This window comes from Ammospiza caudacuta, chromosome Z, assembly GCF_027887145.1.
Source record: "Ammospiza caudacuta isolate bAmmCau1 chromosome Z, bAmmCau1.pri, whole genome shotgun sequence".
Classification (NCBI taxonomy): Eukaryota; Metazoa; Chordata; class Aves; order Passeriformes; family Passerellidae; genus Ammospiza; species Ammospiza caudacuta.
This window is the reverse complement of record NC_080632.1, coordinates 29,299,547-29,314,780: the sequence shown is the minus strand read 5'-3', so window position 1 is coordinate 29,314,780 and position 15,234 is coordinate 29,299,547. Positions and strand designations below refer to the sequence as shown.

The 15,234-nt window shown below is 34.7% G+C and overlaps 1 protein-coding gene across 2 annotated transcripts in view; it reads left to right on the top strand.

Annotated features, from left to right (window-relative positions):
* Window positions 1-14,283, top strand: part of LRRC2 (leucine rich repeat containing 2) — a 77,380-nt gene extending 63,097 nt beyond the window's left edge. For both annotated transcript variants that reach the window (XM_058823794.1, XM_058823795.1), the window contains exons 6-9: window positions 6,978-7,123; window positions 9,208-9,363; window positions 11,174-11,310; window positions 12,836-14,283. In XM_058823794.1, coding sequence (XP_058679777.1) covers window positions 6,978-7,123; window positions 9,208-9,363; window positions 11,174-11,310; window positions 12,836-12,885 — 489 coding nt within the window. In that variant the 3' untranslated portion in view covers window positions 12,886-14,283. The remainder of the gene's footprint in view (window positions 1-6,977; window positions 7,124-9,207; window positions 9,364-11,173; window positions 11,311-12,835) is intronic.
* The last annotated feature ends 951 nt before the right edge of the window (window positions 14,284-15,234 follow it).

The following is a 15,234-nucleotide window of genomic DNA, read 5'->3' as shown; positions in this document are numbered from 1 at the left end:
TGCAAGGCAAAAAAACCACAGAGGTGCCTATTCCTGGTATCATAAAGATGCCTCACAAACTGCAAATCTTCTGACCTCTGCTGCTGAGGTAGAAGTATCTTTTTGGCTATAACATTATGTCTTCCACTTAATTTATTAGTAAGCTGATTTCTGGCTGACATTTCATGAAAGTCTTTTTTCCAAGCTTATCAGGCTATCTCTGGTTGATCTCGTGTAGAACACGGATTGTTGTCGTTGCCCAGCCCCAGTATATATGTGGTGAAATAATTTCATCATCAATCATCCAAATGGGGTGATTGTAAAAAATTGGAACTACAGAACCACATACTTTTATTTCTATTATTTTCTCCCACAATTTCTTTATTTTGCATCTGTCAATATTATATCATTACTTGTTTCTCTTGTGCTGATATTACCTCTTCAAACATCCTTGAGAATCTTTTCTTTTGAAGTGAATGGTTACTATTTTATCAATGTAAAATGAAATAGCCGATGTATTATGATTCTTTGTTTGAGCTGTCATCTTTGTTTATAATATATTTTTTAAGTTGCTGCACAATAAAATTTCCATATCTTTTGGATGTTTTTCCTACATCCCATTTTGGAAAATAGTGATTTATTCTGGGTTTTAGAATGAGTTTGAATTAGCTCAAATGGGCATACTCAGTTTTTTGAACCAGAAGAGTAACTTCACAAGATACATTGTGTTGTCATGGCAAACCAGAATCCTAGTACATGCTTAAATCATAATTAAGATGGTACTGTCTGAAGAGTATTTCTTCTGAATAGTATTGCTATGCACCTTGAAGCAGAAATGAAAGAATGTTTTTGGCTTTGTCTCTATTCTGTTGTAAGAGTAAACAATATTGATAATTTCTTGGTGAAGGAACAGAATATATCTTTAAAGAGTCTTTTGATAGGTTCAAAGGCACTTTGTCTCCAAACATACTGGATAGGTTAGTTAATGTCCATATGCTACTGACATTGCTGTTCTTCCTCTTCTAATGGTTTTTAATTGAAACATGTGAAGAGTACACCCCCAAGGCGAGCTACTGGACCTATTTAAGTCAATGAAAAATCTTTAATTGACCTTTAGTAGAGTCTAGTTTTCCCTTATGAAGTGTGTCCTTAATTTACAAGTTTTGGAAATTTGGATATGACATGACTTTATGATGGCAAAGCTTATGATAGCAAATAATATATGCAGAGTGTGTAGCTGCAGCATCAAAGCTATGAAAATTTAACATGAGTAATCAATGTAATTTTATTTTTTGGGACAAAAGACATATTTGGCTTTAGCCCAGGAAATCCTTAATTGTGTACTTAATTTCATGCATGTGACTCTTCTGTTGGCTTAGAACAACTCCTACATTTAGACTTAAATACATAATTCACATTCTTAGGGATTTTAACTGTATGATGATAGCCCTGTCCTCATTACTATGTAATTCTTCAATCACCTGTGAATGATCAATACCTGATACTTTTGTGAACATTTTATGTGTTGCATGTATTTTGTAAATATTGAATGAAACTGATTTCCTCAGTTTTTTTGTAGAGCTAATGAAAGATTTATACATACAAAAAACTGCTTTAATAACAAGCAAAGTCCCTTTCTATGAACTTCTAATACTAAGATTATCGTAGCTACATTTACATTATTAGACACTAAACTTTAGCTTTTTGGATGATGAATGATGAACAATGAAAGGGGACAATGTTAAGCTTCCAAGTAAATTGTTTGGTATAAGGATAACAGTGGTTGTTGGTGGGTTAACTCTACAAAATGTTTAGGATTTTAGCACTGGAAAATCAGAACGATGCCATCACAGTGAAGGCTGTCTTTCACTTGCATTTCTTGAGTATCGCTTACCAAGATCCAATCAGTGAGAAATGCCTCTGCCCTATTTAAGGTGCAAACAACACCATATGCTGAAGTTAACAGCACAGATTTTATTTAATAATCAGTGTGAGGTAGAAAGAAAGAAGTGGAAAAGGCAGAGGGGAAAGAGAGATATAAAGTAGAAAATATTTGCCACCCATGAATCCAGCAGCATCCTCCTGGTCCTTAACCACCCTGGGATTCTTGGTAGTGGGGTTCTTAATGTCTTTCAAAACTCTTATACACTACTTATACAATTTAGCAAGCAAAGGAATTAATGCTTATTGGCTACACTGTTCTCTTATTCTATTAGTCATGTGATTATCTCACTTGTAATGATTGTAAAGTCTATGTCCTTAGTTTTTCTCTTCTTTTGAGTTGGGTTTCTTGGGTCAGTGGGCTGTGAGTCGGTGCTCATGATCTTCCCCTGCAGGAACTACCTTCTATCCAGATGAACATAATTTCAGCACAGTTGCTGAGCTGGCTTTCCTGGAGCCCATAAATTCTGCTTTCTTTGTTGTCATTATCAGTGATAGATTCTTCATCCCAAGCTTTGTTAACCTACCCCAAGAGATAACACTCAGACAATAGCACCATCTTAATCTTATCTCAAGCTCCTGTAGTGGTGGCTTAATTTACCATCCAAATTCCAGGTATCCACAGAGGTCTTTTTAGAGGGGGTCCAGTGATTATGGATGCTATCTATACCATAGCTTGGGGTGAGCTTTGTCTGACTGGTAATAAGCATATGAGCAGCTGCTTCTTTGCAGAGTTTACTGCAGTGTGAATTTTTTTCCGGATGCATTGTCCAGGATGTAGTACCCAATCTCACCTCCACCAGGCCTGGAGTCAGTGCCATCCTGTCACTGATCTCACCTCCACCAGGCCTGGAGTCAGTGCCATCCTGTCACTGATCTCACCTCCACCAGGCCTGGAGTCATTGCCATCCTGTCACTGATCTCACCTCCACCAGGCCTGGAGTCATTGCCATCCTGTCACTGATCTCACCTCCACCAGGCCTGGAGTCATTGCCATCCTGTCACTGATCTCACCTCCACCAGGCCTGGAGTCATTGCCATCCTGTCACTGATCTCACCTCCACCAGGCCTGGAGTCATTGCCATCCTGTCACTCCCTTCTGTGCTTATCTCATCTCTTGGCAAAGTCCTTCCCCTTAACAGTGGCCTTAACAGTGCTTGAGACAGACAACTGTGATCTTTAAGGCATTACACAAGATACAACCAAATGAAGTGCTGTTTGATTTCATGTATTTTTGGGCTTCAGAGAGTTTTGTCACAAGACACATGAAATTAGTACTCTATTTCTAAGCCATTGGACTGACTGTTGAATGCCTTTGCCTTATCAAGTTTAAGAGTCCAGTTTAGCAGTTTGATGGTGAACTGGGCTATAAATATACAACTATATCTTTGTGAAAGATATATTCTGCCTCTAAAGATTCTTTTACTAAGTTTCTGTAATTGCTGCTTTTATCCATGAATGTCAGTGAGATTAGAGAAGAGTTTACACTTTCAGCTCAATGAAAGAAAAGATAGGCACTTGGTTTGAAGTCATCATATCTAAGTGGATGACTATGTAGTTTTCTCCTAGGGTGTTTCTTTTTCATATATATCCTACTGTGTTCAGCAGGTTAATAATGGATGTCAATCTATGGGAAACAATATATGTGATAGCCTACATTACTGAAGTGGTACAAATTTTCTCTGATGTCTCTTCTGAAATTTCTGGGCAAAAGCATAATTTGTAATCCATGGATAGACATTCCTTTGCATATCTTATCATGTATTGACTTTGATGGGTTGCAGTTTCTGCTATTTACATGTCACTGGAAATTATGGTATTTTAACACAATGTTGCACCTTTTAATGTGTTGATGCTAAGTAGTAGGCAATTCATGGTAAATAAGCATGCAACCTTATGTGCAAATCCCTTTCACAGCAAAAAAGCAGAAGAAAAATAAAACCACACCCATTAATCAAATAATAGTTCAGTTCAGGACACGTCCTCTTCTTTCAACTGGAGGTTTAACTGCCAGAGAGAAAAAGAGGATGTGGACATCTAGAATGTTATCTGAAATAATTCTATGAACAAAATTATGAATATAAATGCTTCAGTTTGTCGAAGAAAAGTAACAGGAATGATTAAACATAAGTACCACAATAAGTCTGTTGAGGTAGCTAGACTATTAAATATGGCTATTTTTTAGAAATGGAACTTGCATAAAGTCTATGTAGTGATTGATTCAAAGTTGCATCATAAAGGAAAATAGTAAAAATTAATGTCAAACAGAAATGAATGATAACTTAAAAATTATATAGGACCCATGCTTGTTTGAAAATGAAATGTTGCAAAAGGTGTAAAAATCCATCAGTCCTTTAAGAAGAAATAAAATACAGAGTGTTTTCTTCAGAAAATATAATACACAGCTACCATAATTTCCAATGCATCATCTATCAAATGCATTTGTTGGTAACATATCATGAAGATATTAAATTAAAAACTCCATTAGGTTTCAACATACTCTAGAAAATGGACAGCTTTGTTAAATATAACCCTAAAAGTACAAGTACTGAGGGCCTGCAACATACACAATATAACTTGGCTCCAAGTGCTCTGTGGCACGCTGAGCCAAAATTTTTATTGATTGAGTAGATGGCCTTGTGTTTTGTTTGTACATTTTTATGGGAATACAAACTGCTGAAAGTGTATATTTTAATCTAACCAAGTATTAAACCAATCTATATACCACACTATTTGAAAAATGAAAGAAACAACTATATTTCTTAAAAAAAGTAATACTGCTATATTAAGATAGCTTGTAATATTTAATTCAATAAAGCAATTTCAGGGAAGACTAGTTGAAGAAATATAAATTTACCATCTAATCTTAATGTTACCAAGTTATTTCAGTGTGATGGGTGACTACACGTAAAAGTAAAGTGTTTAGGAACTTGAGTGAACAGTAAAGAAAGTATATTTTAACATGTATCTGCTACTCTGTATTTAGAGGTTGTGGCTTTTCTTCTTTGGGGGTGGTTTAAGAATATTTTGGGTGGTATTTAAGCTTGTGGGATATTATTTTAGTTCTGTACTTGCAAAATTTTTGGGAGGAGAGTTTGTTGAAATACAGCAGTTTTAGTAAGTTATTCTGAGTTTAGAAAAACTTAAAATATTTGCTCAGGATTTGCAATTGTGGTAATAATTTAAAACCACAAAGTTATTTCAGTATAAAGATGGTGTCAGTTGTTTTCCATACTGTCCTGTTGCTACATTCTAGAAGAGTTGCTGTGCTTTCTGTTTTTCTGGAAAATAGATTCACTATCTGGAAAATTTACAGGGTACGATGGAATGTTCATTGCTCTTAGTCAGTCCCCAAAATGGCAAAATGGTTGGAAAGTAAAAAGTGTAACAATAAAATGTGTTTGCCTGCTCTGAATATGTGGTGAGACATATCCATGGTAATGACTCACCAGGACTGTTTTAAGACAGTAGTGGCGGGGGGAGATTTTGAAATGATGCCTTTTACTTCAGGAACTCTGAACCTCTATTTTGTTTTTGAAAGATAAACTTCATTGTTTAGTCCTGTATAATAGGATAGCTTCAGTAAACCTTCCTGAAAATATTTCTCAAGATGATAAAATTCTGCAGCTTATGAGGTTATAACTGGAAAAAAAGAAACAGCAAGCCAATAGCACCCAAAAAATCCCAAACCAAACAAGAAACCTACATCCTACAAAAAAACCCCAACAACAACAAAAACCCCCAACGCTACAAAAAAAAAAAAAAAAAACAAACCCAAAAAAACCCAAACCAACAAAAAAAACCACCCAAAAAACAGGACAAAAAAACTCCCACCAAAAAACCCTACAAAAAGCCTCCATCAAAAAGCCCCTAAAGAAACTAAGTATGTCACATCACTATGTTGTGAATATGAAGATTTTAAATACCAAGGGTTAAATTAAGATAAAAGCTTACCAGGATTGCAATAACAAGGAGCTGGGATAGATTATATAAAAAAAAACTTCAGGTCTTAATTCTTAATAATTAAAAAATAATTGTCAAGGATTCATAATATACTTTAGTACTTTATCATTTGTTCATATTTTATCTTTTGCTCACCTCGTGTTCTGCTCACCTTGGAAGTGATAAATGTGTTTGGTTAGAGGTTTTTTTTTTTTCTATATTCTAAGGTACCTTCAGGTAAAGGCCAAGGAAATTTTTTGCTGCTTTTTTTTCTGTATCATGATCTGTAGAGTTTGATTGTGGTGGTGACTGATGATTAGAACCTCAGAAATACAATTTCTATTCTATAATACTTTTTTTGTTAACATTTACACTCCTTTGACATTCACTTTAGCTAGCTGCATGGTTTTATGAATACGGGTAGAGTGCATAATTGATTCACTACACAGAGAACTCTATTCAACATATTAATTTCTTTAACAGGTATATTTTACATTTGTACTTAATCTTCATTGCATTTAGTGTTTGCTACATAAAAATAGAATTCTTTTGAAAATTATTTCAATAAAATATCTAGTGTACTTTATTATATATTTAGTTTGCAGTATGGAACATGAGTTTTTAAAGATATTTGAAAAATATCTGGACCTAATTATCTGTTGGCTTAAATTGATAGTTTCATTTTCTAATCATGTGCTAGTAATACACTCTCAGTGCACAGTAGAGTTATAGTGTAGGCAATCTTTGTAATTTTGATAGGAGTTATCAAATCTTTGATTTTGAGAATGGTAACTTATTAGTTATAAAAATTGTCTTTTATTACCTCAGAACCAACTAATTTTCTGGTTCCAGACCTGTCATCTAAACCTGTAGGGTTTTAAAGAATAAAAATTTCATCCAATCCTCTGATGCTGTTGGAAATTTGGGAGGGTAGGGATTTCTGAATTACTTTTTTTATAAAATGATGACTAAGAGACAAGGCTGGAAAATGTCTGAGTAAAAAAAATGAATTCTTATCTTTCTAAGTGCTTTTAGAGGAATAAAAATGCTTGATGAATGAAATGTCTTCTTGTATTTGCAAAAAGTAACTAAAATAAAGCACCACTTCCTTCTAGCTAAGTAACCTGAAACAGCTCACGTATGTGGATGTGTCGGCAAATAAGTTCCATTCTATTCCAATTTGCGTGCTCCGGATGTCTAATTTGCAGTGGTTGGATGTCAGCAGCAACAGCCTGAAAGATCTCCCGGAAGACATAGACAGGTAGTTTATATTTTAATTCAATGACAGGTATAGGAACTCTAAACTGAATTTATAAAGTAAAAAGCTTCCAAGGGACACTGTTGATAGAAAGTCACATTTGGAATACACATCAAGTATGTTTGCATAAAAATATTTCTGTTATTGATGGACTGGGTCTGAGAACAAAAGCTAATTTTACTACCTTGTTGGTGACAGTCAGTTAACAAAACATATTTTTTGCTGCTTTCATAATAATTTGTCATTTTATCTAGACATTGGTTTTTTGGGAAGTTCACCAGATATACTCTGCTCCAGTTCCAGCACAGGGAATTCACTATATGGAATTGGCAACTCTCAGGAGGGTAGATGGGGAGGAGAAAGTGAACTAAAGCATTTAAGTTACTCAAAGAGCCTGATAAACTTTGTTAATAAAGAAGAAAAATACTGGTAAAATTCAAAAACCACATTGACAATCCTCCCCTTCTACTCTGAAGGAAATACAAATGTATACACATATACTCAATCTCCCAGTTTAGATACTTTGAACGAGTTTTTTAAAAATCATTCTGATCCCTTTACTGGGACTTGCTAGCTGAGAAGCCACTTTTCTTATCCCTGAGCTTAACTACTCACTCTAGACTGCTGCAGCAACTTGGTTTATGAAACTTTACCTAGCCTTAAGTGAAAAAAACCAGACATATTATCTAAAGTTTATTTAAAAAAATATTCAAGATTATTTATTTATCTGGGAAAAGAAATTCCTGAGGCAGAATAAACTTCACAGAAAACCCATTCACTCCTAACTTTTGCAAGGCCTTTTTTGCTGGGCAAAAAGACTTTTCTGGGACGTGGTGTAATCACAGATTATTCTGACAGCAGCACTCGTCTTAACTTGTGTTGATAATTCTCAACATACAACATAAGCTTGCTGTTTTTTCCCAAGGGATCTGACCAGAGATTTAACTAACTACAAAGAGTTCCTAAGAAGATATTTTTCTTTTAAGGAAGGATACCCTCTCAACTTATAGACCTTTTTTCTCCCTGTAACCTATATTCCCTTAGCTTCAAATTATTCTCTTTCTACATTTTATCTTCTCCATTTTGTAGTGAGTTGTCAGATTTGATGCTAGAATATCATAATCAGACAATAAAAAATGTGATTTTCTTTGTTTGACTTTGGGCTCATGTGCATTCAGAAGACTAAAAAATGTCATGACAAACCCTGCATCAGTAAACTAATACTCTCATGATTTTAATGCCTGTGGTGTCAAAGAACCTCTGTGAATTATCATTGTCTGTAATACCATTACAACAATCTATGATTAATAAAGATGAGTTGACAGTAAACTGAAGCCTTACTTAATATTTTTACCTGAATTTAAACAAACCACACGGGCCTGATAAGAAAAGCCTACCAACAGTGTTTTAAGAATGGACTCTTCCAGTCAAATAAGACAAATATTTTTCATCTATTTGCTATGCTCTTTGCCTTCTACCCAATATAAAGAATAAAGGCACAGGCACAAATTTCTATTGTATTAGGAAAAGCCAGGGGAAATAAAACAAAAGTTCCTCCACAAAACACTGTCATTAAATTGATTTCATTGGGACAACTTGCAAGAATCTTTTGACGAGGAGCTGGTCTTTCTCCTGCTCCCCACAGTATTAATTACTACTGAAAAACAATACATGGAGATGTACTGCCTACCACAGACATACCTAATTCATAGAAACCAGCATATGGGCAGAAGTGTGACTTGCTGGCCTGTATTTTTCATTAGTTGCAGGATGCACATGGTGAGGCTTTATATCATGTTCTGTCCACATTTTCTATATGAAAGCACAGTAAATTTTGTAACCTTTTATCCTGAGCATGCTTCTGATTACTTGTCAGAGGTATGCTATAGTGCTGACCCGGTACTGGAGATTTCCATTAAAGTTGATGAAATTTTGTGAAAATAGTGTTTGAATGACTTTTTAAGACACAGATGTTCCATGCAATTGCTCCTGTTATACACAAGATCAAGTCAGTATTACTATCTTGGCTGGATGTTCCTGTTTGAAAGAAATATTTTACATCATCTCTGTCTTTGACATCTTTACAGGTTAGATGAATTGCAGACACTTCTCCTACAGAAAAACAAGTTGACTTATCTTCCACGAGCTCTTGTCAATATGCCAAAACTCAGCTTGCTAGTTGTCAGTGGGGATGACCTGGTTGAGATACCCACAGCCATCTGTGAGTCAACCACAGGTTTAAAGTAAGTAAAAGCGAGAAAGAAAAGGAAATATTCTTAAGAGGATAAGATAAGATACACCCAGAAGAAATGCTTTCAGCAGAATGTTTCTACAAATTCTGACACAATTTATATCAGAGTGGTAAAGGAGGCACTGAAAAGATTGAAAATTACAGAGGACCTGCATTTTCATGACTTTCATCTACCAGTTACCTCTATTGTGCATCTCTGTGTCTAAAGTGCTATTCCTGGGTAGACTGGGTCTAGCAGCTCTAACTCTGGAGTTGCAAAACTGTGCTTCAGATTGGGACCAGTAGCCTGGAATCTAGCTGCTGACAAGCTCCATGATGACAAAAGCATCTTGCTGGGAGAGGGAGATATGGCTAGGAAAATGTTGGGTAAGGTCACACGGGTTTAGTAGTTCCTTGCTGTAAAATACCATCTTATTGGTGCATGCAGGATAGGACTAAAAGACCTAAATTGTAGTCTGCAGTTACGGAGACATTGCATTTCTGCAGGCAATGTTCATGTTTTTATTATGGAACCATTTCAGATTGAATACTGGATCTGGCTCAGAGTGGAGTTAGCTGTGGGTGAAATTACCTTTCCTCTCTTAGAGCTAGTCCTTGCACTGGTAGCTAGAAAGGTGCTGATAACAAATGCATCAGTGTTTTTAGCAGCTGCTGAACAGCAGTGGCCCATCACAAGGCTGTCTCTGCAACTGTCCCCTAAGGAAGCACTGCAGGCTGAGGGTGAGCTGGAGGCTGCGAGGGGACACAGCCAGGACAGCTGGGGACACCAGCCAGAACAGTTGACTCCAATTGGCCAGTGGGATGTTTCATACCATATGGTGTCATGCTCAGCATATAAAGCTAAAAGAAGGGAGAGGGGTGGTGGATCATGTGTTATTGAATTTTTTGTCTTCCAAAGAAATCAGCTAGATATACTGAGTCTCTGCTTCCCAGGAAGTGGCTAGACATTACCTCTTGAAAAGTAGAGAGTAATGTTTTTGCTTTGCTTTCCTTTTCTTCTATGCATAGGTTTTATTTTTCTTATTAAGCTTATCTACAATTTTTGTATTTGCTATTGTCCCTTTATTTGCTATTCTGCCTAGTTGAAGAGAGAGGTGTTTGGTGAGTACCTGGGATCAGAAATTTGCAGCAATTCATTAGAATTTTAGAAAGCCATACGATTTGTTGGAACATGTGTTCTTTTGAAAGCAATGACTTTGAATTTTTTTTCCTTCTTGGAGTAAAAATCAGAGATTTTTGGAATGATATGCACTTATTTGCACATGATATAAGTTGTTTATGTAACCACTTAGTTTTTCACATGCAAAACGTACCTTTACATTATTTTCAGTTACAAAGTAATGCATGTCCTGTCATGTATTGTAAAAGACGAGCAATGCAATAACTAAAAAATGGAGGCACATATTGCAGCTAAAAGATTCTGGGAAAATTCCAGATTGCTAGGAAATATTGCTAGGATTAAGTTCATATTGCTCATTAACAGATGGGGAAATTACAGTGTAGTCAGTCAGAACCTCTGTAATAAAGAACTATACCTGTTATTACAAAGAATGATTTATGTAGATAGATGGAAAAAAGATAAACCTGATCGTTTTTATATGGAAAGTGGATTATAGAGAAAGTTCAATTTGAAATCTGTATTTCTATAGTAGATGTATCCTAACTATGCCATAGTGCAAAATTGAGGTAATGTTTTTTACATTTCTGCTTCTGGCTCTGGTAGCAATTTCTAAACTGTCATTCATGATGGCCAGTGATGTTCAGCTGCCTGTACATACATTTGTGTGTTAATCTTTGTCTAGATTTGTAAGTCTCAAGGACAGTCCGGTTGAAACGATTGTATGTGAAGACACTGAAGAAATTATAGAAAATGAACGTGAACGTGAGCAAGTTGAGAAAGAGTTTATGAAGGCCTACATTGAAGACCTAAGGGAAAGGGGTATGTGTAAATATGCAGTAAGCTTTCTGCAAATGCAGACATATATTGTGACCGTTCATTTTTAAGAGGACAAGCAATGCACCCTTAAACTCTAGTTGTCTTTTATGGTATTAATAATGTGAATATAAATGCAGACATATATTGTGACAATTCATTTTTAAGAGGACAAGCAATACACCCTTAAACTGTAGTTGTCTTTTATGGTATTAAATAAGACTAATAGTGAAATGCCAAATCTGCTTTGCTAAAAGTTTTGACCCTAATTAACACCTTTGATATTGAAAAAATGCATACAAAATTAATTGCGTCGGTATATGCCTTAACCTCAACTGATTGATGGTGTACACAAAGAATATTCTCATTCTCTAGATTTACTTCTCTTGGGATTAGTATTAGTGGTTTTGAATTTCTTAAGAACTGCTACTTCTCCACAAAAAGGGTAGTATATATATGAAAGCCTCATTGTATTGGTAGAATATTATTTGACAATATTATCTGCTTCAAGATACTATCTATTTAACCACTGTACAATTATAGCAAAATACCTGCTTTTATCTTTATTACATCTGAAATGTAAAGTTGCATCTGCAACTTTACATATTTCTTCATGTTGCTGTTCTGTTTTTTATTTACCACCATTGAGAAATCCTTGTTTTCTTGAGCATTCTTTAATAAGATTTGTGAGGGAAAAAGGGGAAATTTTCCTATGATACAGAATAAGCCATAGACTCATTTTAATTCCTTAATAGTTTGTGTGTAGAAAGTACTTTTTGTGGAATGGATCTTACAGTAGATTTTCATTCCTTGCATTTAATTTAAGTAGTCTATATAGTGGTCCTGCAAAACCTGTTGAAAGAGAAATATATAGAAAGAGTGTGACTTCATAATACTTTTCATGTTGTCATGCCAGACTTCTGTTCCTTAACATCTAGAAGTTGATCATATGAATATTCATTTTGTCTGTTTCTAAATTGAAGCCTGCTATAAAAGGGCTGGACTCTGATAATGGTAAAAACAGTGGTTAAAATGGAGGGAAGAACACAATGGAGGAAAAAACTTTGGTCATAATTTGACTTTAGAGGCAGCCATAAAATATGTAGTGATGGAGTTGTATCTACAGTCTTAGGAAAAATGGAGGTATGACAGGCTGCCTGAAACCTTGCCTTGACCCTATTGAGCACAGGCCAAGTTTATGCTCTTCTGGGGCAAAGCAGCTCAGGGATACCTTTTTCTTCCTTCCTAGACAGAACTTACTTTCCTGCTCTTTATGAGGAGTTTGGATCATTAATAACTTCTGTATTTCCCATTTCGGAACTTTTGTGCTATAGATAATTCCAATTGCTGCTTTTGAAAAACAGACTGTAGAAGGAATATCTTCTATAAAATATGAACCAGCACAGAGATAATTCTTAGAGTACCTTTGAAAGAAGACCAAACCCAGCTGTTTCTGGCTAAGGACTTCATTTATTTGTGCTAGATTACATAGCTGAAGTCTGAGATTTATTTCTTTTTTCTCTTTTTGCAGAGTCTACTCCTTCCTACACTACAAAAGTAATGCTCAGTCTCCAGCTCTGAAGATAAAAAATCCCTAGATCTCTACTGAATATCTGAATAACTCTTTTTATCCACCTGAATAGTAAACAGATGAAAATATACATGGTCAGAATGACATCAAAATCATATTGAATTATTTACTTGTTTCTGTAGACTTTTCAAGTAACTACAGATAAAATAAGGAGCAGTAGAACCTTCATAAGATGCTGTTTCACATTTTAAGTCAACATGTTTGTTTTCAACTTCCCCACAGCAGCCACTAATTTGCATATGGACCTGCTGAAAGTAAATATTCACTGTAATTAAGTATACACAGGCATAGATGAAGAATGAAGACATTGTATGTTGTAGCTGAAACAGTGAAACACAAAACGTGATCTTAGGAAGAGATTTGTTTTTATAAAAGGGGATACACTGATTTAGAAAATGAATGTGATCTATTGTTTTCTTAAGACCAAATACACATTTAAGTATTTAAATATTCAAATGAGAACACACCCTTGGTTTGCATTTATATTCTGTTCTGCAAGAAAATTGCTCTTGGAATTTTCAGTTTAGATAAGTTTCAACAACTTTACATATAGAAACTGTAGCACTTCTCTTTTTATTCAAGTGTACTTAAGCTCTAACCTGTTTTTGCAAATTCAAGTACCAATGTGAAATTTCTGTGGTAAGCAGTCTTACAGCATAGTAGTGTACTAAGTAAGACTTTAAGGCACTAAGCAGTGTCAGCTAATACTATCAGCAAAATGATGTTGCAGGTCTTATATTAATGGTTTCAGATCACAGGATTTTGTGGACATTTGTTGGAATTTTCCAAGTAGTGTAAGAATGAGTTTTCTGGTAAAACATTATTTTGCTTGCTATTTAATTATCTGTTTATATAAAATTATTTAAGTGTATATAGAGTAGAGTTGCAGAAACTTAGTTTTAAATGTATTTTGTTTAATAAAGCAAAATTTTTAATCTAAAAAACTTGTGACTTTGAGAATTGAGACTCAAATTAGACTCAAATTATAGATTTTAAATGGTCCTAAACTTATGAGTGCAGTTAGGTGGGACAATATTTGCATCTTCATTTTTTGTTATGGGTGATCTATTTTCAGTTTTGTGCAGTAGAATGTCACTTAAGTAGCTATATTTAAAACACAAAGCAATGAAGGATATGTTCCTCAGGCTTCCATTTAGAAAAAGAACTTCAGATGTTTTCATTTCAACATTGTAGCATTCAATCTTTTAAAAGAAAAAAAATTAAATAGTGGGTGTGTTATTTCCACTTACAGTCTTCTGCAGTTATATTACTATCAAAATGTAATGATACTCAAAATGGTGTCTAGGTGTTAATGCAGATTTAAGCAAGTTCTGATCCAGAGGTAAGTTTAAAAAAGTTAGAAAAATTGGCATTGATCTGAAGCAGAATAATAGAATACTTTTTTTAAAAAATTATTATTATGAAGATATTGAAATAGAAAAAAATAGTGCCAAAATGATCTCAGAGAAATTAGGCTATGTGAAAATATCTTACCAAACTTTCTTTTATTGAAATTATAAATTTACTTTATTAACTATTGATATTGATGTAATAAACTTCTGTAAGACATCTATTCTGATGTTGGTTGAAATGCTATTTCTAGAATTCTCTTATAGTCTAATATGATCCACTGAAAATTATAGGAATGGAAATCACAAAGGCTGTATTTATAGAATGGAGATGCAACTACAAAACACTAGGGATGCAAACACAGTTAACAAAACAAAAGTGCCTGTGTAAATTCTACCATCAGCAGTATTGGATAAATAACAGAAAGTACATTAATAGAGAAATCGTTAGTCCTTAGCATTGCTGCTAATCTTACTCAAAAATTTTTTGCTGTTCACAGATAAGAGTGCTAAAAATAATTTGGAGACAGAAACAAAAAAATAGCATAAATAAAATCCATGCATTTTTAAGTTCATTGAACAGCATTGTTCACATGTCCATTTGCTTGTCAATACTTACAGATGCAAGATCACTGTCTAGAAGCAGGATTTTTTAATGAAGCAGGCAAACATAAGGCAGAAGACTAAAACTTGAACACACATATCTGAGTTAGAAACAAAAGGTCTGTTTTTCCATAAAAGTGACCATGGGGTTACCTAAAAAACACAAATTCTCAATCACCAGCAATCTTTAAGTTCAGGTTAACACATCCCTAAAAAAAAATCTGTAACAATTAAGTCATGGAAAATGCAAATACAGGGGTTCCAAATAGTATTCTCCAACTTGACTTCAGACACCTTTCAATCCAATTATGATGGAATCACATATTGATTTCAATTGGAAGGGACATTCAAGGATCATCTATCCCAATCACTCTCTCATAGGCAGGG